General features: G+C 34.4%; 2 protein-coding genes across 2 annotated transcripts; one reads left to right on the top strand and one right to left on the bottom strand.

Moving 5' to 3' along the window:
- Positions 1-9: 9 nt before the first annotated feature.
- Positions 10-5,588, bottom strand: LOC100799641 (ethylene-overproduction protein 1). Its single transcript, XM_003516928.5, has 4 exons — positions 2,979-5,588; positions 1,972-2,263; positions 1,575-1,884; positions 10-693 (listed from the first exon to the last, which is right to left on the bottom strand). The coding sequence occupies exons 1-4, from the start codon at positions 5,009-5,011 to the stop codon at positions 464-466; spliced, it is 2,865 nt and encodes a 954-aa protein (XP_003516976.1). The 5' UTR covers positions 5,012-5,588; the 3' UTR covers positions 10-463.
- On the top strand, positions 5,339-6,404 carry LOC102669058 (uncharacterized). The gene is made up of 3 exons (XM_006574139.1): positions 5,339-5,409; positions 5,695-6,109; positions 6,186-6,404. The coding sequence occupies exons 1-3, from the start codon at positions 5,339-5,341 to the stop codon at positions 6,402-6,404; spliced, it is 705 nt and encodes a 234-aa protein (XP_006574202.1).
- The last annotated feature ends 20,210 nt before the right edge of the window (positions 6,405-26,614 follow it).

The raw sequence follows: 26,614 nt of genomic DNA, 5'->3' as shown, positions 1-26,614 counted from the left end.
CAATTGCTCAGACAAAAATATAATTGTAATTATCTAAATCTTGGACTTACATAACAATTGGTTTTTCCATGTACATGTTTTGTCTAACTAGTAACTAATCACCAATTTGCTGGTGTGGCATACTGGAGCATAGCAGCAGCAGTTGTTTGCACTACTTGACCATTCTCTGACAAAAACATAAGTCATTACATATATTTACAAGCTATCCTTCTCTACTTCCTCTTTGGTTTCAATCCAAATGAGCTTTCTAATTTTTCTTTTCCCTTTTCTGTAGTTCCACTCTCCGGAAGGCCAGCTGAAAGATGTAGACCATGCCGCTTCTGGATTGAAAATCTAACAACAGATGAATGACACTGATGATTACTGGACCTTCATGAGTAGAAAAAGTACAGGTTGGCAAGAATAGGCTTGTCCCCATAGGGAACACTAGGAAAAAATTATATTTTTTAAATATCTGATTCTGTCACTTTGGTTCTCGAATATGCTCCCGTGCTTTATTACAGAGATCAAGAATCTCATTATGATTAGGATCAAGACAAAGGGCTGCTTCACAGTCCCGGACTGCAGAGACAAAATCACCCATTGAATCATAAAATGCCGCTCGAAGATGTAATAGTTGCAGATCTGGCTTAAAATCAATGGCTCTTGAAAGCTCTTCTATTGCCTCAGCTTCCTTATGATCATCCATTAAAACTGGTAAACAGAGTTTGAGTCAGAAGTTGATAACAGGTTGCAGAGGTTCTAATATATTGTGTTCATATTGCTCTATCAAGATGCTCATGGCAAACAAAAGTATCTCACCATGAACCAAGACCAAAAGTCAGAACATAAGCATACAAAGCCACACGGATAGGCACAAACTCAAAAGATCTCTTCATAACTGATCACTCTTGATATGATAAAACAAAGCAAAATGAACATGTACCCTACAATAATGTATGATTTGATAGGCGTGCTATGAACAGGAAACCTATGAACAGCCATGATTTTCTGTCAACATTTACAGCAACGATGGTCAGTTTTTACTGCATAACTGTGAAAATTCCACAAGTCATTTCCTGCAATACTTATGCAATATAATGTTTCTGAGTAACTGCATGATTAATGCCACAAATTCAGACAAAAAGCATTTTTAGAGGGGAAACTTAAATAAATCATGGGTGGTCAACATAAACATTTGGCATTTGAGTTGGGGTATATAAACAAGTAAACAAAGAAAGCAGAAAGATAAACACAGTGATTTTTCATTCATTTAAATGTTACATAGTAAATCTAAGGAAAGTCATCAACTACTATTTTTTTCATGGAAAACTAAAATATGTCTATGAAGTTATGCAGACAAATCAGTTTATAGGAAAAAATTTGGTAAAAAACAACAGCATTGAAGATTGTACCCTGGAATCTAAGACAGTAATAAAACCATCATGGCTATACAAATGCCACAGATAATATTTGAAACACAAAAATGGCTTGCAAATTACAATCACAGCTACAATTCCCCTCCCTCACCAAGTTACCATCATGAATAATCAGGAGAAAACACGGGATAATAGAACCACTCATATGAGACTCACCTGCAGCCCTATATCGGTAAGGATAAGTCCTTAGAGGATCCAATTGTGATGCCATACTAAGATCACTCTTTGCCATGTCACGGTCGCAATATTCTGAACGTTTCTCATAAGCTGATGCATTACTCCGAGCCTTTTCTATTAGCTTTGTCATCTCATCATATGCTGCTTTCCGGAGATTTTTAAGATGATATACACGTGCCAACCCCTGATGTGCTCGTGTATGCTTGATGTTGAGTGCATTCATGTAGCAGTCAGCAGCAAGGTCCAGTTTATCACAGTCTACATAGACACTCCCTAGATTATTCAGTGCCTACAATTTAAAAGAATAACAAATATAAATACATTACTTCAGCACTGATATCAGCATAAAATGTTTAATCCAAAACTTAGCACTCACTTGTCCTTTCCGAAGACCATCTAAAGGGCATCTAAGAGCTTCCTCCAAGAGACAGATCACATACTTTGAAGACTCTGAATCAAGATTTGAGTCAGCTAACGCATAAGCTTTGAGAAAGTAAGCTTCAAATGATCTTCGAATAGAAATAGATTCCTCAGCCTTTGCTAATGCTTCTTCACGATAACCAGTGTCATACAGTATCCATCCTTCATACACAAGCCTTTCATGATCAGAAGTAGAATGATTTCTAGCCAGCCGCAAACTACGCATGGCAGACTTTGGACAATTCAACCTACAAGATTCAGGAAAATCAACACCCATAATAGTCAAGCTCTGGCATTAAAATGAACCAGGACTAAGACAAATTAGCTATCTAAGTTAATAACAATCAAGTATCAACACTTTCTAAAAGGAAAAACTAGCAAAAAGTACATAACTAAAAAAGATAGAATAAGTATTAAAACACAGCCAACTAGTTTTTCAAAGTACTTATCAGTTTCCATTCATTCTGAAAGCAGAGAAGATACAATAACTGAAAGTCACCTCCTGGACTAATATTTATGAAACTATACATAAAATGTGGGTAGCTTTTGGCAAATTACATAATAAATACCTCAATGTAGATCCTGGCCAGTACACAATAAAAATGATCTGCAGTTTCATTAGTTTACCATAGTTTGCTTTGATGGGTGGAACATGTGACAATTTTCTCTAATTTTGATATAATAAAATGTGACTATAAACTAGTTTGTTTTGCAGCAAATAGAAACATGAATCCCATGCAGGTATATGGCCAGTTAAAAAGGAAAAGGATCAACAAAATATTTCTAGCCAGACTTTGATATTACTCGTCACTGATAATAGGAAAAGTATAAAACAGCCCACAGTAGGCAATTCATTCGCAGAGAATTCATGCATGGAGAAAATTATTAAGTCAAACTAGAATCTATATCAGAACTCACTAATGAAATAAGATATAACTGAATTAATGTAGGGATTACACTCACCGTAGAAGAAGGAGAGATTGCCGAAAGCATAAAAGACTTTTCCCCGGGTCTTTTGCTAACATCTGGTGTACAACAGCCAAAGAACCAATATCATCAACAGAGGACCATCGGTCATACAACTGAATCCAGCAATCAGCCTGACTCCACTGCTGAACAAAAGGTTGGAGAAGTTCTACCAACTGATCACCGTGCATATGCCCATAGAACATCATATAATTTGGATCCAATGTCAAAATTGCCCGGACATCCCTGAGGGCTCCTTCATAATCTTCCATGGCAATCAAGAACCAAGCTCTCAATTCAAGGCAATCAGGAGAAACCTTGAAGCCAATTATTTTATTGATTTCTGCAATGGCAGGTCCAATCTTGTTTTCCTCCAGGAAAGAAACAGCCCGGAATTTATATGGAAAGGAAAGAGTTGGATCTAACTCAGTTGCAGACATCAAGTCCATCAATTTCTCCTTCCCAACACAATACAAAGACCTTTCCTGATACATCCACCCAACCGGTTTATGATCAGAAATAAGTGAGTTCATCAACTTATATGCTGAATATGTGTGACCACGCTTATATTTTGCCCTTGCAACTCCCACCAAAGAATAAGCATGCCCTGCATCAACCGCTGCCTGAAACCAATATTGTGCATCTTTGTATTCTTTTCTCTCAAGCATAACAACACCCAATAGATGAAACGCAACTTGCTTCTCCCAACCATCCTTTGCGCACTCCACTAACCTCTCCAACAGCATCACAGTGGTGTTCGACCTCATCTCTTCCTCCATCGCAATCTGACTCAAAAAATAATACAACACAAACGACGCGTGCCCCGCCAGAGCAAGCCTATCCCTACCCTCCGGACTACAAAATATCTTCACAACACTCAAACTTTGCATCGAACCAGGGAGCTCCCGGAGAAACACCTGCAAGCAGGCAGCCACCAGCAGGTATGCGGTCTCCTCCAGTCCATACTCAACAAGCAACAAGGCATCGTCTATGTCACAAACAAGCGATGCCAAATGCGCGTCACAAGCATTCTTCATCTCCTCGCAACAAAACCGGTTTGCCAAAGATAGCAACTCCAAAATAACCTTGGGCTCCAAATGACTCAACCTCTTTCTCCTACTGAACACCTCAGCAGCCCTCAATGCCTCAACAGAAAAACAATTCCGCGAAAAATTTATCTTCTCTCTCGTTGACTCAATGAATCCACCATACAACATTATCTTAAAGGGCCTTGAAAGTGAGGCTATATTGAACCTATTACACTTAATCTCATCATCACCAACACAAAAAGACATGTCACCATCCTCCTCCTCCTCTTCCGAGGTGGAGCATTGCTCATCAACCACTATTGCCATTGCATCATCATTATCGTTATCACCATTACCTGCGCGTGCACCCGTGCACGCGCAGGAATCAAACACCAACTCCGGGTCGTAGCCTGGAACCAGCGTGGTGCGGGGGCACTCGAGGTTCCTCCCGCTGCAGTCCATCAAGGACGAGCCGATGAGCTCATCCTCGCGGCGCTCGTAGCGAAGCCATGCGGAAAGCACGACCTTCGCGTGCACGTTGATGGCGTGCTGCCGGGCGGCGCGGAGGCTGCGGCGGAAGAGCTTCGGGTCGGCCAGCCCCTGGAATACCGCGCATTGCTCGAGGTACACCTCGGAGCGGTCGAACTGGTGGCGGTCCTCGGTGCGGCGGTAGACTCCGGCGAGGGTTTCGACAAAATCCACCGACACCAAGGAGGGTTCAATTTTGGGCTCTAGGAGGTCCGTCATGGGGAGGCCGTAAGGAAGGAGCGACCCGTCGGAGACGAAAACCTCCGACGGCGTCGTCATGTTCGGAGGTTGTAAGTTCCGAACCGATTTGGTTCTAAGGGTGTGGCTTTTGATGTGGTCGTGAAGCTGTTGGAGAAGCTTCTCGCCAATTCCACCGCCGGTGGCGCTGGAGGGGTTGATGGCGTAGACCTGAGTGCCCTTGCAACCGTCCATGATCTTCAAGCTACGCATTGAGGCGAAGATGTTGTGTTGCATTTTCTAACAATTTGCTAAGTAATTGAATGAATGAAAAAGATTAAGCAATTTCTAAGGAGGTAGCATTAGGAGAAAGAAAAAAAGAAGAAAAAAATGTGTTTAGAGTTTTTGGTTTGGGAGGAAAAGTGGAAGGAATAGGTTGATTTTTAAGGATTGTGTTGTGTTGTTTTGTGGGGGTGGTGTGAGGTGTGGTTTGGTTTTTGGGTAACCCAGGTTTTTTATTTTTATTTTCTTTTTCCCCATCCTGTTATGTTTTTTTGTTTGGGGTTTTCTTATTTTTGTTAGTGAGAAAATGGAGGGAAGCAGAAAATAGGGAAGGTGGGAACGATGGAGGAGTGCCCAACTTGGTCTGGTGAGGCGGAGATTGAGGTTGCCGTTGAAACGCCCACGCTCTTTATGTCAGTTTTTTTTTTTTTTACGACCTTTCTCTCTCTCTGAACTTTTGCTGCTATTATTTTTTTATTCTAAATATATGGATTTGCCACTTTTATCTTTGTGGGGTTTGCTATTTCTACTAATTGGGATGGGATTGGATTTGTGTCTAATTTTTATTTGTTGAACATAGATATAGACAAGATGAGAACGAGAGAATAAGATATAGATAGGGGAATGTGTTAGTTGATTAAATTATCTCCTGACAAGATTCACCTTGGATTTCTTTTATTTTTAATTAAGCGCAACAGACACAGTCGGTTTATTGCTGTCATAAGGTTAGAGGATGGGCATAACACTTCCTCCCAAGATGAAATTGCCCTTGCTTTTGTGAATCACTTTAGGAATTTGTTTAGTGCTCATGAGTTGACCCAAACTCCATCCATTTCGATCTGCAACAGGGGTCCTAAGGTTCCCACCGATTGTTTTGCGGCCTTACTTTGTCCTACTTTTAAGCAAGAGGTTTGGAACGTTATTTCTGTGATGGATAATAATAAAGCTCCTGGGCCAGATGGTTTCAATGTTTTATTCTTCAAGAAGGCTTGGAATATCATTGATGATGATATCTTTGCAGCGGTTAATGAATTCTTTACAACTGGAAAAATTCTAAAGCAACTCAACCATGCTATTATTGCACTTATTCCTAAGCATGATCAGGCCTCCCAGGTTAACCATTTTAGACCCATATCTTGTTGTAATTTGTTATACAAGATTGTATCTAAAATTCTGGCCAACCGCATAGCCCCAGTGCTTGACTATTATTGGGGAAACTCAAACTGCTTTCATTAAGAACAGAAAGATGATGGACAACATCTTCCTAGTTCAAGAGATTTTGCGCAAATATGCCCGGAAAAGATCCTCTCCGAGATGCCTCCTAAAAATTGACTTGCATAAAGCTTATGATTCCATTTCCTGGGAATTCTTGGATTGGATGCTTAAGTCCATTGGCTTCCTAGCCTAATTCTGTACTTGGATCATGGAATGTGTTTCTTCCACTTCCTTTAGTGTGGCAGTCAATGGATCCATTTATGGTCACTTCAAAGGGCAGCGGGGTCTTAGACAAGGGGATCCTCTCTCCCCTTATCTGTTTGTGCTCTGTTTGGAGTACTTTTCCAGAGATATAAGCAGCCTCAAGGATGATGCCAATTTTAAATTTCATCCCAACTGTGCAAGTATTCAGCTATCTCATTTGGCTTTTGCAGATGATATTATGCTTCTATCTAGAGGAGATATCCCTTCTGTGTCAACTATGTTTGCCAAGCTTCAGCACTTCTGTAGGGTTTCAGGGCTTTCCATCAGCTCTGATAAATCTGCCATATACTTAGCCGGTATTAGGCCTCATGAGCTTTCTCATATTCAGCAGCTTACTGGATTTAGCTTGGGTGACTTCCCTTTCAGATACTTGGGTGTTCCCCTTTTATCATCTAGATTAAATGTATGTCATTATGCTCCCTTGCTTTCCAAGATTACTGGCCTGATTCAAGGATGGAACAAAAAGTCTTTATCTTATGCAGGTAAGTTAGAGTTGATCAGAGCGGTTATTCAAGGAATTGTGAATTTCTGGATGGGGATTTTCCATTTGCCGCAATCTGTTCTGGACCGGATCAACGCTTCGTGCTGTAATTTTCTGTGGGGCAAAGCGGATATTGACAAAAACAAGCCCTTGGTTGCTTGGTCAGTAGTTTGTTCTCCGAAAACAGAAGGGGGTTTAGGCCTTTTTAATCTCAAGGACTGGAACCTTACGCTTCTTTCCCGTATCCTATGGGACTTTCATTGTAAGAAAGATTCTCTATGGGTTCGGTGGGTTCACCATTACTATTTCAGAGGGAGCGATGTGAGGAATTACAATACTTCTTCATCAGATTCAGTTTTGATAAAGAAAATCATTCAAATAAGGGACTTTATTATCTCTAAAGAGCTAAGTACGGAAGAGGCCAAAAAGAGGATTCAATCTTGGAGCACCAATGAACAATTGCTTGTTGGCAAAGTCTATGAATACATTAGAGGTGTCAAGCCTACTGTTAGTTGGTGTTCTGTTATATGGAACCCAGCAATCCCTCCTAAGATGTCTTTCATTTTGTGGCTTGCTAAAAGGAATCGGCTACTTACTCTTGACAAAGTTGCTTTTTTGAACAAGGGTTCCCTCTGCCCTTTATGTTCAAATGAGCCTGAGTCAAATACTCATTTGTTCTTTTCTTGTAGGAAATCTCTCCAAGTTTGGGCTCACATTCGTGATTTGGCTCCTTTCCGTAGGCGTTTCACTTCTTTACAACGCATTACTGACTCTTTAATTAGGGGCAGATCCACATCAGGTGTTCAAGGAAAATTACATTGTCTGACTATAGCAATTACAGTCTACTGCATTTGGCTGTCTAGGAACAAACTGATTTTTGAAGATTATCAATTTTCTGTAATAGAGGTTATTAGCAAGATTAAGTTTCTTATGTATAGACAAGCGCACCTGTTACATTTGTTTTAGCATCTTGATATAGGTCTTCTTGTATTAGGGAGACTTTTGATTTTCTTTAAGTGCGGGGTATGCCCCGTTTATTATTGTATCATTTTGGATTTAATATAATTTATATTTTTTCCAAAAAAAAAGGGAGAGGAGACTCAATGGATGATTAAAATCTTGAGTGATTAAAATCTTGAGTGTTGTTGATAACTTAGATATTAGTTTTAACCTTTTAATAAAAAAGCAAAATTAATATTTACTCTCTTTCCTCTTAAGTAATAAATTAATTTTTTCTTTAGTTCGAATGATAAGAAATAATGACTAGTTTTAAAATTTATGAAGGATTAAATTTTTTTTTATATCTTAATTCTATTTATTAGTCATTCACATATTATATTAGACTTGTGAGTATTAAGATTAAATAAAATCATTACTTATAATATTTAAATTTGAGGATACTCTTAAAATAAAATTTAAATTTGTGATAGTATTAAATGTATGTATCACTTTCCTTGGCCATGATTTATCTTATGTTGGAGGTAGTATTAAAGTGTTAAGTAATTCAATTTCAATTTAAAATGTAAAACATGAGAAATATAATTATTGAAAGAATTGATGGATAATGAGAAAAAAAATTATCCTATATTAATATTTATCAAGCAAGTGTATCAACTTAATTACGTGAAAATTATTTCTGTTTAACTAAAATTGTGTCCGGTGGTGGAGGAGGAAACCTTGAGATTTAAACCCGAAAAAGTGTGTTTGTTTAAGATTCTTTTCTTATTTTTTTTCTGTTTATAATATTACTTCCAATATATTTGGGTCAGTTTTAAAATAATAAAAGAAAAAAATAGGTTATTTAAAAACTATAGCGAATCATTTTTGAAAAATAATAAATTACTTATATACAATCTTAAAAGCACTTTTGTGTACTCAAACAAACAATTCTTACCAAAATGAGCGGGCTATAGATAAAATTTCAAATTTGTTTTAACATCCACATATTGATTTTATAATTAGTAGCATTCCTACACAAATAATTGTAAAGTAAAAAATGACCATATGTATTTTTTTTTAATGAAAACAAAAGCAAAAGGAATTGTCTTCTTTTATGGACGTGTTGTGGAAAATTAATAAACTAATAATAACAATATAAACGAAATAAGCCTGTGGTAAAGGAGAGCCAGGGAAAATGGTGTTGTATGATGCCATGTCCTCCAATATTAGAATAACCCATTATTGTTAATAATTTGCATTATTTCTCTCTCTAAACTCTCTCTCTCAAACCGGCAACTCCCGCAGCAATAGGAGAATAAAAGGAAGAGGGTGGATAATTTTCCCTTTGGTTTTGGTCTAATTAATTAAACGCGTGTGATGAAAGCACGTGATAGCAAAATTATTTGGGTGATTTATTGATGATAGCTGTCTATGACTTTAAACCTACGTACATTAATTTCATCATCCTTATTTCTGTTTCCCCTTCCTTCTCTTTCCAAAGTTCAATTAATAATGAACGTGGTGCACCCTTAAAGAGAAATCGTTTATTTCATTCGAATTATCAGTATACTGAAATTGGACTTGCAAAGATTACGTACTCATGGTGGGTCTGTGTACGTGTATCCACTATTAATAGGTATGTATACTTTCTGGTGTTTAATGTTCTTTTTATTGTCCTTAAAAAAATGTTCTTATTATTGCCTTCAAAACAAGTGCCGTTAAAAAAGATTCGTAACATGGGGCTTAGCCTAATAAACCACAATTTATATTAGTCACGGACTTAATAAATCCTATCTAAAAATTTTACATTTTTCATAAATTTCAAAAAAAAAATATTTAATAATTTTATCACCTCTCTATATATACAGATTACAGAGATACGGGTATCTAGCAAGAATATAACAAATAAAATTAATTATTTTGCTTGAATATTGTATTCTAGCATTTTTATGCTTGGGCAGGATAGATGACAAGATCATACGTGAAAACAATTGCTTGGATCGAAGGTTTAGAGAGGGAGAACACTTTGCTCACCCCACAGACTATATTTTGGAGTTTTTTTCATTTTGTATATTTATATTTTATAAGTTTTGTGTTTGGCTTTATTTTCATCATTTGTGTATGCGTTGTTTGTGTACTTATTAGGTGACATGTGATTTTTATCCTATTTTTCACATTAAAAACTTTTGTGTCTTGTGAGTTTTAACCTTATAATTTTATTGACTACAACTTATGTGTTGATTATTATAATTAACATTGAATCTAAAGCTAACAGCATATAGGCTATGGTGTATTAAAAAGATACATAATTACATGTATAAAATATGGGACAATGAACACAAAACATAATGTAATTTTATTTTATTTTTTTAAAAAAATGAATTCTACATTGGTTCTAGTAAAAACTGATGTAGTAGGAGGAACTATCAATACACCTACATTTAATATTACCTTGAACATTAGTTCCAAAACCGATGTAGCATGCGTTCGATAATCAATGTAAAAGGTTTTTTCTATAGTAGTGGTTGTTGGGTATTGCTACTCCAAACTCACTTAATTATTACAATATGCAAAGTGTAGTAACTTGGATCTCGGTGTCATTAGGTCGGTCATAAAATTTTAGGGGCCTAAAGCAAAACAATTTATAAGGACCCTTTATATACAAGTATTGAAAAGGTTTATATATGTTTTAAAAATTATATTTGAAAAACAAAAACCAAGACTTGCAACCAGTCCCAAATAAGCCCTAAATTTATTATTTTTAAGTTCTTTGATTTCAAAAATACTTTTTTTAGTTCATCATATGATAATAAAACCGTCATAAATTATACATCCAAACAATAAAAAATAATTAGGAGGAACTAGAAAGATCATTTTTCAAATAGACATTTCATTATGAGGAACTAAAAAAACAAAGTAAAATTTAGGAGACAAAAAATAACAAAAATTTCAATGCGAGGAATTAAAGAAAAATATATTTAAGCTACATTTTGTTAAAATAGGCATGTAATTTCATTAAAATACTATATTTTATTACAGACAAAATATTTATTTTCCCTACTAAAAAATACATACAAATATAAAATATTACATATGAATAGTCATTTAATGTTTTAGAAGAAATTAAAATTTTCTTAACTTTAATGTTTGGATAAGTTAAAATTAGTAATTTTTTGAATTCTTGTCATAGTATTTGGAAACTCTTTTTACCTCCTCACATTAAAGGTTTTTTTTTTTTTTTGCTCCCTTCGGTCATGGGACTAGGCTTGAGTGTATCATTTTACTTCTTTCATCCTTAAATATAAGACTTTTTTTCAATTTTGTTTGTCCATTTTTATAAGATATTTTTCAAGTTTTATTTTACATTAATTATTTTTTCACCTAAATATTCTTAATTACTTTACAATAAATGCTACTAGTATATACGAAAAAGATAAATGCATTGTCTTTCCTATAAGGATTCAACAAAAAGAGTAGCACTCATTAATTATGTGGAAAAGTAATTAAGTGAAAAGAGATAGGTCATGAGTTCCAATAACTTTGGCAACATAAGTGAAAAGAGATAGGTCATGATTCTTCTTTCCATTTGATACTAACACTATTGAGTGTTACACTTGGGCTTTTGGAATGATCATTTAAGAATCAACATTAGGTCTTATTGGGTCTTGACCAATCACTAATGTTGCACTTGATCTTATTGGACCTTGGTCAATCATAAGTGTTACACTTGAGCTTTCACCAATCGTCAATTTTAGACTTGGGGACTTGAATCTTGCACCACCCTATGTATATCCTGCACCTCCCATTTTTTAAATAACCCCAACATACCCCTCTTATATTCTTCCCCTTCTTCCTCTTCTTTCTCATGCATCAACAACAATAGACGTGCAACCCTTTCGTTCATTCTTCTCTTCTTCCCGTGGCGCACCTTGCTTTTTAGTTCTTTTATTCTCTCCAACTCAAGCCTTCTTCTCGCAACCATCAAAGGTTCTAGTGCAGAAGTCCTTCTCCTCCAACTCTACACCTCTTTCGGAATAGGCATTTTAGAACACCTATTCCAAAAACTAGGGTTATGAAATAGCTATTTTAAAATTCCTATTATGAAATATCTATTCTAGAACGCCTGTTACAGAATGGGTTTTCTGAAACACGTATTCTGGGCACCTGTAGACCTTCCCTACCATAACCCAACCCCTCACCAACCCCCTCCACCAAAACCAGAACCCAACACCCCACCAACCCTCCACCAAAACCAGAACCCAAGCCCCACCCCATGCCAAAAGAGATGAAAGGAACTTACCTACCTTTAATGGCAACAAGGAGGTTGTAGGAAGATGAGAAGTGTTGTTGCTGCGGGGAAGGGTGTGACACCCTCTACCCTGCACACATATATGTAATAAATGAAAGGTAAATGCATAACTAATCAAAAGTTCATCAACCACATAGTATATAAAAGTATTTTGAAGGGTAAAAGGTTTACATTCACTTCTCAAGTATCAAAATAGAACTAGCCCAAATAATGAATTCGAATTGTCTCAGCTTAAAACACGGCCAACCAAGTTTATGAAAAGGAATTTAACTAACAGTGGAAATCATAAAGTAACTACATTGTTCATGCAATTATAACATGTGAAATAAAAGCCCGATGCCCTAATGTCACATCTATCAGAGCATTTTCTTGAGAAAGACTAAGTCTTTTCATCTCCAGCATGATCATCATCATAGGCTGACTCACATGAAACAAAATGACAATTAACCCAAACACAAACACACACTTGAAGTGAGTTATCATATTTCTAAATAAAATACGGATAAACAAAGACATAAGCAAAATACATTAAGGAAATATTTATCACATAGCCCAACTTAATACAATTCACGTTGCTTCACCACTTTATCATTTAAAAATCATTTTTCAATTATCATTCACATTACACATGAATCACACACTCGATTCAAGACGTAACAACACTCACCAATTTCATAATAAACAATTCACAGGCGTTATGCAACAATTATACTAAGACTCAAGCCTATATGCAATGTGATACCATGTTAGTGAAAAACAACACCAAGGTGCTTAGGAGTACATAATAAGACACGCCACACAATAGGTATGTCAGGTAACTCTCAATAAGTAAAATCATAAGATGACCAGTCAAGATCACTCTGTTTTGTGAGAAAGCTCCCACCATATGAGATCAACATAAGCTTAAAGGAGCATTCAAATCGAGTGTATTTATCCCCAAGGCCTAGACTCCGAAGAATCCATTAGGGTGTCACCTTCCTCATTCAGGTCCAACCCCTAAAATAATTTTTGCATGTAAACATTGTTCATGAATTATACAATATCCATGACCTCACTTTTTTTCAAACACGTTTAACACATTGCGCTATAATTTAACACCTCAGGTTCTTAATTTGGAACCCTACACTTTTCTTTTAACACCTCACGTATAAACACTTTTCTCAAAGTAAATAAACACTAGTCGGATTATTGTATAATTCACAACTCACAACACAAGTAATTGTCACATCAAGTGTTAACCGCACACTTATTCACAACCATATCCCATGTCCATAATTTAACATCTCACAAACTAACTAACTACAAAATATACTTAACAATTAAATAAGCATGTCTTATAACAATAAAATATATCTAACTTAAAAGCTTTTAAATATATTTACATGTAACAAATAGATATAGCACACTAGTATAAAGCTACAAGTAATATTAAATATATACACACATATAATAACAACAAATAATCAAAGTACCAATAGATAAACATATTTAATTATTAATAATAACTAATAATGTATTATATATATATATATATATATATATATATATATATATATAATACACATATAACAAATAAGAAATTTATATACATATATTGCAATGAAGCCAAGGGAATCCAATAATTGTCTAATTACATGATGTGAATAAAGCTTTAGTCAATTCAAGTACCCAATAACCACTGCAGATATGCATTTCATGATAAACCACGTACGCAAAAGAAAAATAAATAAAGCTTGTGAAATAAAAGTGTCAATATGTATACAGTGCAATGTTGGAAATTATAGAAAGAAGAAAAAGAAACCAACAAGATTTAAATGCCAATATGTCAAGTATAAAAAATATATATGTAAATTTTAAAAAATCAAAAGGATTTGGAAAGAGGAAAAATAAAAATTCTTCTCAGGTTTAAGCAAACAAGAGAAACTCTATCAATTCATGCTAATTAGAAAGAATTCCAATTTCTAGGGTTCACACTCAACACAAGAACATATCAATTTCATAACAATTTTGCATCGGGATACTAATTGGTCTATCAAACACAATCAATCCATGATTAAAAACATAAGAACAAAATTGAATTTCATAAAACAACCTAAAATCACCCAAAAATTGATCCTCTAGGGATCCCTACACATGTTCATTTTAATCCCCAAGTGTGAGTAACTCATCCCTTACCTCAATGTAATCGTTCAAGCATTGTTCGTTAGCAATGGTGACATTTTTTGTGCTCTCTAGAACTCTTCCTTCGATCGCTCTATTAGGGTTCTTGAGAGTCAGAGAAAAAAGAATAAAGATTGTTTTGTAAAACTATTTTGGAGTTAAAATTTTCTTTATATAGTGAGAAAACTAATGACCTAATTCTTATTTTATTTATTTTATTTTAAAAAAAGATCAAAGGAAACCAACTGTTACAAATGGAGGTGTTAGGGTATGTTTCTAAAGAAATGAAGCATTAGGATTGGGGTTGTTATTCATTAAGGATAATTTAGTAATTTCAAAGGTGGTTGGGAGTGTAGGATATAGGTATGAGGATGTAGGATTCAACCCCCTTAGACTTGTGTTTTATTGGGTCATAATTAATCACCAACTACTAAGCAACAAAATTCTTTTCTTAACCAATAACTAAAATAAACTCAGTTGGTATTTCTAAGAGTTAGGAGTTGAAATGTAATTAGTCATTGAGGTGAATAAAATATCAATCATTATATCAATGGCTATCATTTTTAGTGATTAAAACAAAGCAGTTGTTGACACAAATAAAAAATCAATCACCATATCTGTCAAAATGAAATCAATCACTGATGTGAATAAAAAACCAATCCTCATATCAGTCACTATTATTTATAAGTTTTAAGCCATGTTGCGACTGATATAGTTTGGTCGCAAAACTGGTCGCTGATATGTGATCTGGACAATGACGGTGTCAGTCTATAAAACGATCACCGTTTGTCACCAATAGTTTTGGTCACTATTCTACATTTTTCTAGTAGAGCAATAACATGGTAAAAGAAAATATACATTTTCTTCTATCTAAACAATCATTTCCCCAAAAAGTGTAACTTCCCATAAGCTTTCTGCCACTAATTCTTCTCTTGAATAATGAATAATGAACAATGAATTAAATAAGAGACAGATTTGCACAGAACTCAAGTCATTTTCGGGTTGGGAACTTAAAGACAAATTTTGATATTGGCTTTAATTAGATTAAGACTTTTCAGTACATATGTATTGTGCTTGAGATTTAGACATTCCCGTACATATAGAATGATATTTCACGTTAATACTTCGCTCACTACTAGAAAACAACATTTTTACATCGGTTTTTTGACCCATTCTACATCAGTTGTGACGCGTCATCATAGCAAACGATGTTGAAAGTCTCGCGTCGTTCAACATCGGTTATATGACCGATATAGAATAGTGAACATTCTACATTGGTTATTAGCAACGAACCGATGTAGAATGTCGATTTTTGTTAACCGACACAACCGATGTAGAATACCTTCCTTTCTACATCGCGTGCTGTCAAACCCGTAGTAGTATACTATACCATTCTACATCGGTTTTTCTGATAACCGATGTAGAATGGCGGTTCTTCTACATCATGTGTTTGGGCACCGTAGTAGTATACTATACCATTCTACATCGGTTTATGCTAATAACCGATGTAGAATATACCTATTCTACATCATTTATTAGCATAAACCGATGTAGAATTATTATTTTTTTGTGTGCTTTTTGTTCAATAATGGCAATAACTATATGTGCAAATATAATTATACTTAATGTCTCATATGAAACTTAATTCAGCGATGAAATTATACTACTCCGATCAAAATTATACTATAAAAAATTATGTGATACAACTGAAATCATTATGCATAACTATGACAAAATACTGTCTCAGGGTCATTAAATAAATAAAAATTGTTTTAAATTACCACATTAAAAGACACAAATATATCTCATTGGTTATTACAAACATAAGTATGACACACACAACTTATAAGTGAAATCAAATATACAGGACAATCCATAAAAAATCTAATGACAAAGATGACTTAATCATTCTCATAGACAGAGTATCAAAGAACCTATATTGTACCTCGCGACCTGCAAGGGAAATCAATATTGTGCCCAAACCACCAGCAGTCAACCACTTATGTGTAGAAAAACCCAACAACTCCATGAACAATGACACAACCCAGCAACCCATATTGCAGTATATACAACTTTCCCAGTAAAATCAATTCTCATTTGTCATTGGAAATACATTGAATAAGAATTGTGTTTACAATTCAGGGATGCCCTCAGGAGTCAACAAACTAAATTAACAAATTTATACCCCCTCACTAAAATATCCAACACAAAAATGAGGAATATTATCCTATAACACTACCTTATTCAGCACACATATTCAAATTATGTTAAACTAATATTCAGCAATCAACTTTTTTATTTCTTAGAGGTTGACTACTTTTTTAATCCTTATCTGGAGTAACACAACACTGCAACAAAATGCTATGTAAACAAAAATGGAAACCTAATAAGGATCTGTAATGGAAACCTACATTTCTTTCATCACTGGAGTCATTTGTCTCCATACAAATTTTTTGTGCTTGTCGAATTAAGCTGAAAATAGGCAGCACAAGCATATTATATTATGAATTTGAACAAGACAAAAGATTCCAAACACCTAGTAGTAAGTAATGAGAAACCGAACAAACTCCTCATTGTTTATGTGCTTCAGTGTTTTTTTCTCCTCCCATTTCTTTAAGTTTTTAATTTGCATAGAAAAATCTACATTAGTGTGTTTTTTACTTATAGTTCTAACAATAAGAAAACAAAAGCTTTTCTTACAATTAAGAAGTGCAATACAATAGTAACTAGGTTAGTTTACTAAACCACTAGGGATATAATTCTGCCAGAAATCAAATCTACCTTGAAGAACAGTAAGCAAATGTAAGCACGGTTGACAACGTTTGTACAAAACCCAATAGTCGTTGCTTAATAGCTTGACTGGTTTCTGATGGTAGGACTAGTGGATCCAAATCCCTGAAACAGTTTATGCTAAGGAGTTCACCAATAGGACATGACAAACTTCCAGTGGAAAAAACTTGTTGATCCAGAAAGATACTCGCAGATGAGCATTACCCCAGTCCACAACAACAAAGGTTGAAAATAAGATGTCAAAATATAATGTGAATTAACTACTTTTCTTCCAATCTGTCCTCTGAAAAAATCATGGAATAGAAAATCAGCAATTGATACTATTCAATTGATTTAGACAAAACACGCAAATGCAATAAGATAAGATGCTAACTTGTTGGAGAAAAAGATTCCTGCTCAGGCGTAGGAGGGGCTCAAGACCAAAAACAGCAAAGCCAATGATACCAAGGACAGGGATCAATTGAATCACACTTGGTTTTCCTGCTATAGCATTATATGACCTACATTGATTTTGAAAAATAAATATATCAATAGAGAAAATAAAGGGTTATAAATAAAAGGAAACTAGCAAGGGGTCTAGCTCACTCAAATAATACCATTAACTAATGACGTAACAATTATAATTCATTGACTAACCATAAGAAAAAATTGACAGCACATAATCGCGTGTTTTGTTTTTGGTAACCTGTTTTTTAAATCCCATCATGCAAGCATAAATAATGAGGATTGCAAAATGACAAAGTATTTAAAAACATCAATGGAAGAGACCTATTGCTTATATTTTGTGTATGATTATTATACACGTAAAAATTTGTTGTTTCAAAAATAAATAAAAAACACAGTGAAACAATGACTAAAAGTAGCCTTAAGTCCTAGGAAAACAAAATCCAATTATCCAAGTCGTATAATCCTCCCAGATCTCAAACCTATCACTGGAACTTGGAAGTAATGGCTTCCACATTTATGTAGAACTCATCAAGGCATCAAGGGCATTCTCTTTGTCTACTGTATTAGACAAAAATAGTGATCCAACAATCCCAGATTTTGTGGCATATGCTATAGAATCTACAACTGACCCACCCTTCATATTTCCAGTAGGACCATATATATGTTGTGGAACCACCCAATATAAAACAAAGCAAAATTACTCTGTGTTATTTGAATAACTCCTCATTGATTATATTCTCTAGACCATAAACATCTTGAGGCTAATGCATAAGCAACCAAATGCAACATTAAATTAAAACAAGACTTCAGGATACTAAGATGAAAAATTGATAGCAGTTATGAAGCCTCATCAACCAAAGCATAAGATTATTTCAAGCTTAATTTATTCTAATTCCCTTTTAAAAAATTCTCCTCAACACACAAAAGAAATAGAAAAAGCACGCAAGTTATGAAGGATAAGTGTAGTAGAAAAAGAAAACACGTAAGCAATTAACTTAATGTGAAACGCCAGAATTATTAGCATCTACATCCAAAAGGTCCAAAGGCATAATATTAGCGTGAACTTTAGGCTTTCCATCTTATAGTCATAAGTGACTTACATCTTTTTTTTTGTATATTTTTTTTCACTAATCGCATTTAGAAATCAGAACCTTTGTGTGAATAAGGAACCAGGTTAAGCAACAATTCTCACCAAACATGGTAATAGATTCCTTACAAAAGCTGGTAGTGAGAAATTGAGATATCTAATATGTAAGTTTGATATATCAGAATTGAAGAATTGTAAAATAACACCTAAGGTAGGTACTGAATATAATAAGTTTTTCCCAATAAATAATCCTAATCTTTATCCATGAATAGTATGGGACACTGTGTTTGGTGTTTACATTACCACTTATCAGTGATAATTTAACATAAATAGGTTTATGATAAGAAATTTCTATGTCTTAATTCATTACAAACTTTTAGGAAATAGTGCCTCAACACACTAAGTAAGTTTAGATACATGCACCGTAAAGGCTTCATAATTTTCAAGTTTATACAAAGACCCATAGCATATATATATATATATATATATATATATATATATATAGTCCTCTGCAAATTAGCATGCTCACCTCTTAGACATCAAAATATGACCTATAAACTAATATTGCATTATCTCTTCCTTCTAAGTTTTTTTTTTCTTTTAAAAAAAACTATTATTAGCACAGATACTATATAACACAACGACTTGTATTTTTCTCATTAGCATTGAAAGATGGCCCATGGATGTGGTTTCCAGCATAAGCTTTAGTATATTGTCTTCAAAATGCATATATCAAATACATATATTGTGAGACCATTTTGTTACATAGTCAAATAACAAGGGGTCAGCTGAAAATGAATATTCTGCAATTTAGATGTTGGAGCAAATGTGAGATGAGCACATAGTTATGTAAAATAGTTTTCTCTGTTTCACATTACTATGTTCCCGTGACTATGACCTTTCACTCAATGTGTTCCAACTTGATATAATGCTTAAATCTTCTTTCTTTTTCTTATTTTTGGCATATTGCTTCAATCTATAAAGACTAATCGAACTAAATTAGATCCCCAAAGGTGCTTTTTTTTATATAAAAAAAAAGATTGGTTCTCTTTTGTGCCCAATTACTTTTTGCAGGAAGCATTATGAGTTTTTTTTCCTTGAGCAATAGTTGTTGCTACATGTGAAAATTTGCCCACAAAGGATATTGGTGTTCAAGTTTATGAAATTTTTTCCTTGCAACCGCATGTGATTGTACTTTGTAGAGTTCAATGTGCCTTTAATGTTAAGATTTTGTTTTAGAATTTCTTTTTGTGCCTAATAATTCGTCTTATGATTCATATAATAAAATTACGTGTTTGTATATTTAGTTTGATTGGCCATATGTTGTTTTAGTATCAAAGTGTGCATTGATTTTAGTTTGGATTTTTTGTCCTGCTTTATAGTGCATTGAATTTAGTTTGTTTGTTGCAGAATTATTTTATTCATGTTATATATGTAATTTATCCCTATTAATTTCTTGAGATGATGTTAGCTCTCTATATGGTGTTCACATTCAACAGTATCATTGGTGCTGAGATATTTGAATAAAGAGCTTTGACTTTATAATTTTTAAGGATTCTCAACATTTTGTATTTAGGTGATAGTGATTATTTAACTTTATCTTTAGCTAACTTTGTTTTATTCATGTGCTTGATAGAAATGGAAAGGAGTTCAAATTTCATTAAGAACATTGATAACATGAAGTAGACACTTAAACTTGTTGTCAGGATTGTTGATCTTTGGTTTGTTGAAACTGAAGACAAAGTTGAGCAGGCTGAGATGGTTATAATAAGAATGTTGTGCTACTAATTTTAGTCTCATTTCTTATCTAATTTAATATGATTGGTGCTTTTGTTTTCATGGGATGATAAAATACATGTGATTGTAAAGAAGGATCAGTTAAACACATGGAAGCTCATGTTTAAGGAGAATCAAACTTATACGATGTATAACATTAAAATTTTTCCTGATGAAGGACAATATACAAAGTTTGTCTTCACCCTTATAAATTAGTTTTCATAGCAGTTACCACTATTATTAAGCAAGAAATGCTTGATAGTCCTTTCAAGTCTTATGAATTTGTTAAGTATGATGATATTATTATTGGAAGTTATTGACGTGAATTGTTAGCTAGTAATCCTTTTTTTTTTGTACTTTACAACATTTTTTGTGCTTATGTTTAGTTATTAATTACACTTTCCCTTTGAATCTTTTAAAAGTGTGTCTATTAGTTGAAATTTATTTTTATGTTTCTTAATAATTTTTCATAATTGATTTTTTTGTTGGGGCTTATTTTCTTGTGTAGATGTTATTGGTTTTTTGCATGAGATAACTTTTCACTAGATAAATGGTAACCCAAAGAAGGTATCTTTCACCATGAAGGATTAAAGGTAATTGAGCTATACTTGTGTTCATTCTCTCTTTAGTGGACCTCAATTGAGTATTTCGTAATGAGTTATGTTTATGATTGGCAATTGTCGCAACGTGCCCTTTTGCGGGCGGGCGACGCGTGACTCGCGGGATGCATGTTCCACGAAAGGAATACGCGCAGAGTCGCCACTAACGTTTATTTGAGGAAAACGTCGGAAAAACCGAAGGAAAACCGGTCAAAAAGAAAATTCTAAGTTCAGGAGTTGTATTTACGCTTGAGGAAGGTATTAGCACCTCTCACGTTTGTCTCAAAGGACAACAGCCTTTAATCGAATGTGCAAACATGACTTTGATTTTTTTATGTTCCTTTTTATGTCTTTATACCCTTTATATTTTTTTCTTTTTTGTGGTCGACAAGGGTGTTCCCCTTTGCTCCTACGTATTCCTCAATTATGATGGGGAAATCAGACCTACGTAGTTCTTGCTTATGCGTGAATCAAGTGATTCTTTTTTACTTGAAAGGTGATCATTTTAAGGCGTTGGACCTTGAAAATGATCCATTTTACTTAGTAAGAAACAGAAATGATAAACTTTGAAAATCCTATTTTTGTGGACGAGCTTGACTAGGCGAGTCGATTTTAGCCTTAGTTTCACTTTAGTTATTTAGTCAATTCAATTAAGAATGAAAAATCCCCAAAGAGAAAACGTCCGATTGATTTTTCGCTTTATTTTACTAAAAGGTGTTTTTTATTATTATATTATTATTTACCTCTATTTTTTTTTTATTTCCAACGTGGTTGCGGCACGACCGATCGGTCGGAATTCATTTCAACCAAAGTTAACGGATGGCATAATTCAAACGATCGGTGGAAATTTATTTTATTTTTAGGTTAAGCGAGAAATGACTTAAATAAATGGCTTAAGCACGTCAAAAGGGGGTATAAAAAGTAAATGAAAACGAGAATAAAAATACATGAAACCAAATGTGGACCACCACGGGTACATAGAATGAATTGAAAGGCTTGGTTTGAGGTACTTACCCGTTGAAGACTGAAGAACGATGAAGAACGTCGAAGAACGGTCGAAAACCTTCGCGAAATCACTCACGGAAACGTTACGGAAGCGCCTCGACTTGGATTTTCTTCACAGAAACAATTTTCCTAAGCAAATTCGAAAGAGAGAGGAGTGCCTAAGGGGCTGAACCCTTTTCTACTTCACTTCTCCCCCTATTTATAGAAAATTGGGGGAGAAGCTTGCCACCCAGCTCGCCCAGGCGAGCAAGGTTGCTTCCTCCAGAAGCAACAGTCTTCTGGAGGAATCTTCTGGAGGGCCCAAGTGGGCCTGTGATCGAGGCCGTACCCGAATCAAATAAACATTAAAATGTAGTAACTAGGAAGTGATCCTAGGTCGTTTCCCAACGAGCAGTGACAAGCCAAATGTTCATAATATACTTGCAGTAACAGTAACAGTAACGATGGGGGGGGGGTTGTTTGCTTTTGTAAATTAAACAACGAATATATGTGAATTAGAAAATATCAGAATTAAAACACGTTGCTTCCCCTTGATCAAATAGAGAATGAAATTTTATTGATAAAACTAAAAGTCTGAACTGGAATTGAAAAAAAAACGAAAATAAAAGAGAAAGAGAAGAGAGACTAAAACTAAAAACGAAAAATAGAAGAGAGAGAGGAGAGAGAGAGAGAGTCTCCCACGAGGGAGAGAGGGGGGGGGGTCCTAAACTAGAACCTTAGTGCTGTTATATAGTTTTTTTCAGCCCCAAAGCTTACAAATATGTTTTAAATCCAAGCCCATAAGTAAAATCAAATCAAATCTAGATAAGATAAGATAAGATAAGATCTAGATGAAATAATATCTAGATGAGATCAAATCTAAATAATATCTAGATAAGATAAGATCTAATTTTATAGAATAAATTAGTCTGCCCTCTTCAAGTCCAAGCCCAATTCTAGATTCAAGCCCAATGCTTTCATTAATTCCTGAAATTAGATTAAAAACATCAAATTAGCTGAATGGGCCCAAATAATAAAACTGCCTAATTAATTGACAATTAAGACCAATCAGTATTTAAAATGGGGCAAAAAGGGTTAAGAAATAGGAGAAAATGATGGCACATCAAAACCCCCCATACTTAGCCTTTTGCATTCCTGGGCAAAATGAAACAAAGAACAAAATCCAAGGATATCAGAGGGAGACAAACAAAAACATTCACATATTTCTCAATGAACATCAAGGAATAAAAGGAATGGGTAACATCTAACATAAGGAGATCCAAAAAGTCAAGACATTCATGAAAATCATCCAAGCAACCCAATCATGGCAAAATAGTTAATCAGCTCAAGAATGAAAAGTGATAAAGCCTCACAAGATATACACTCTATCTCTCAAGTGTCTAGGCTACTATTTACCCTCAAAGCACCCATGAAAGCAAACACCACATAAACTTGGCAAGATTCTAAAATTGACAATCAACCCATAAACACAAGCACATGAGGATCAAAAGGTCTTTTAAGGTTGTAATGGGGCCAAGGACAAGGTATGGAGAAATATGGAATAAGTGGCTAAATCCCAAAGGAATAGAGGAGCAAAGGGGAATAAGTGCATATTAAAAAAAAATAAGAAAATAAAAAGAAATAAAGATAAAAATTAAACATGAAGAGTAGAACCAAGAGTTTCATCATTCTTGTGCCATTTAAGATCTTATTCACTCAACTTTATTGCTTTTCTCTTTTTTCTTTTTTTTTCGAATTTTTTTTTTTTTCGAATTTTTTTTTTTTTTTTTTTTTTGAGAAACAACATTTCATTCAGCATGTCCAACATTTAACCAATATACAATGTACATCAAGTATGGCCCAAAATACATCATGAAGCATAGCCAACAAAACAAGTTGTCCAATGAAACAAAAACCCCCCACACTTATTCCCAAAACAATTCCAAAGCTCCAAAATTCCTTAAGGATATGGTAATATCATGGTTTTTCACTTAAGGCTTGTAGTGAGCTTCAAAACAAGGAAAGGGAAACAAGGCTCAAAAGGGCTATCAAAGGAATTAATTCAAGGTAAGTCCATTTGGCTAGAAGCTTATAAGAACAAAATTGCCTTAATCATTTCCAAATATGCATGTGAATTAGGACGCATCAACAAGAATCAAGCCAAGGCTATTATGCAAGCAATCAATGGGGCAAAACACACCAAATGATTATAATGATGGATGGCTCAAATTCTCACAAAGGTAAAATCATCACTTTCAAATTGAGCTTTCAAAACTATCATGACATGTAGAGAAGAATCAAGGATTTCAAGTCACAAATGTCAAGAACTTTTATTTTCAAAACAATTACCCATTTCTTGAACATATCCTATAATTCAAAGAAAAACATGCAAAGTCGTACGTGCACATGAAATTGACCCAAAATATTAAACTGAAAATCCGACGAAACTAACAACATTAACAAATTAACACAATTAACAAATTAACAAAACCAACAAAACTAGCAAAACCAAAGAACACTCCCCCCCCCCCCCCATACTTAAACAACACATTGTCCTCAATGTAGCACAATTAAAAGATTAAAAACAATTAAATCATCAAAGAGAATCGGACAAGTGTAATAAAAGCAAAGAAGGAGATAGGAAAAGAAAAACTCCCTAAGTCATGGTGGAGGAAGAGTAGGGTGGAGTAAGGAAGTCTCTTCCACCACTACGTCCACTAAAGAAGGGTTCGTGAGGAATGGCTTAAGTCGATGTCCGTTGACCTTGAAGCTCTTGTTTGTGGAGTCGCTTTTGATCTCAACTGTACCATAAGGAAAAACATTAGTAACAACAAAAGGACCAATCCACTTAGACCTCAACTTACCACTCATGAGTCCAAGCCTAGAATTATACAATAACACTTTTTGCCCAACCACAAAGTCTTTTTTAACTATCATGCTATCATGGAACTTCTTGGTCTTTTCTTTGTAGAACTTGGCATTCTCGTAGGCGTCTAGGCGGATTTCATCTAACTCACTCAGTTGCAACTTCCTTTCCTCGCCAGCTTGATCCATAGAGAAGTTGCAAGTCTTCACTGCCCAGTATGCTTTGTGCTCAATTTCCACTGGAAGATGACATGCCTTTCCAAAGACAACCCGATAAGGAGACATTCCTATGGGTGCTTTGTAGGCAGTCCGATGTGCCCAGAGAGCATCATCAAGCCTGGTACTCCAATCTTTCCTGCTTGGCTGCACAATCTTCACAACAAAACACCCAAGACTGAAACAGGGACTTTGTTTGTATTTAGATTAATGCAAACCCAATTTAAAAGCAAGAGATAAGAATTTAAAATAGAAGATAGAAGATAAGGTAAAGAAAAGATAAGATATTTAAAGATAAAATTAGAAGATAAAAGAAAAGATAAGATATTTAAAGATAAAATTCGAAGATAAAAGATTGAAAGATCAAAATAGAAGATAAAGATAATAGATAAGATAAGATAAAAAATTTAAAGATAAGATATGATAAAATATTTAAATTGCGATAAAGATAACTACTTCTAAGAAATTCAAATAAATAAGATCTAAATCTACTAAATCTAAATACTTACTCCTAAAACCCAACAGTAAAAAATAAGGAATAACTACTTCTAAGGAAGACCGACAATGAAAATAAGGACTAAAATCTATATATTAAAATCGCTAAAACCTGACAAGTCTAATTAGCCTAGATATATGGATTCTGGATTTGTCTATTATCAATACCAGTGAACTAATCAACACTAACACACATACTAACACAATACTAACAATTAAACATAAAACACGAAAGGATTAAACACACAACAATAGCTAGCTATTATGAACCTTTGGACACTGCTCCCCGGCAACGGCGCCAAATTTGATCGAGGCCGTACCCGAATCAAATAAACATTAAAATGTAGTAACTAGGAAGTGATCCTAGGTCGTTTCCCAACGAGCAGTGACAAGCCAAATGTTCATAATATACTTGCAGTAACAGTAACAGTAACGATGGGGGGGGGTTGTTTGCTTTTGTAAATTAAACAGCGAATATATGTGAATTAGAAAATATCAGAATTAAAACACGTTGCTTCCCCTTGATCAAATAGAGAATGAAATTTTATTGATAAAACTAAAAGTCTGAACTGGAATTGAAAAAAAACGAAAATAAAAGAGAAAGAGAAGAGAGACTAAAACTAAAAACGAAAAATAGAAGAGAGAGATGAGAGAGAGAGAGAGTCTCCCGCGAGGGAGAGAGGGGGGGGTCCTAAACTAGAACCTTGGTGCTGTTATATAGTTTTTTTCAGCCCCAAAGCTTACAAATATGTTTTAAATCCAAGCCCATAAGTAAAATCAAATCAAATCTAGATAAGATAAGATAAGATAAGATCTAGATGAAATAATATCTAGATGAAATCAAATCTAAATAATATCTAGATAAGATAAGATCTAATTTTATAGAATAAATTAGTCTGCCCTCTTCAAGTCCAAGCCCAATGCTTCATTAATTCCTGAAATTAGATTAAAAACATCAAATTAGCTGAATGGGCCCAAATAATAAAACTGC

This window comes from Glycine max, chromosome 1, assembly GCF_000004515.6.
Source record: "Glycine max cultivar Williams 82 chromosome 1, Glycine_max_v4.0, whole genome shotgun sequence".
Lineage (NCBI taxonomy): Eukaryota > Viridiplantae > Streptophyta > Magnoliopsida > Fabales > Fabaceae > Glycine > Glycine max.
Note: the sequence above shows the minus strand (reverse complement) of the source record. Positions and strands in the feature narration are given on the sequence as shown.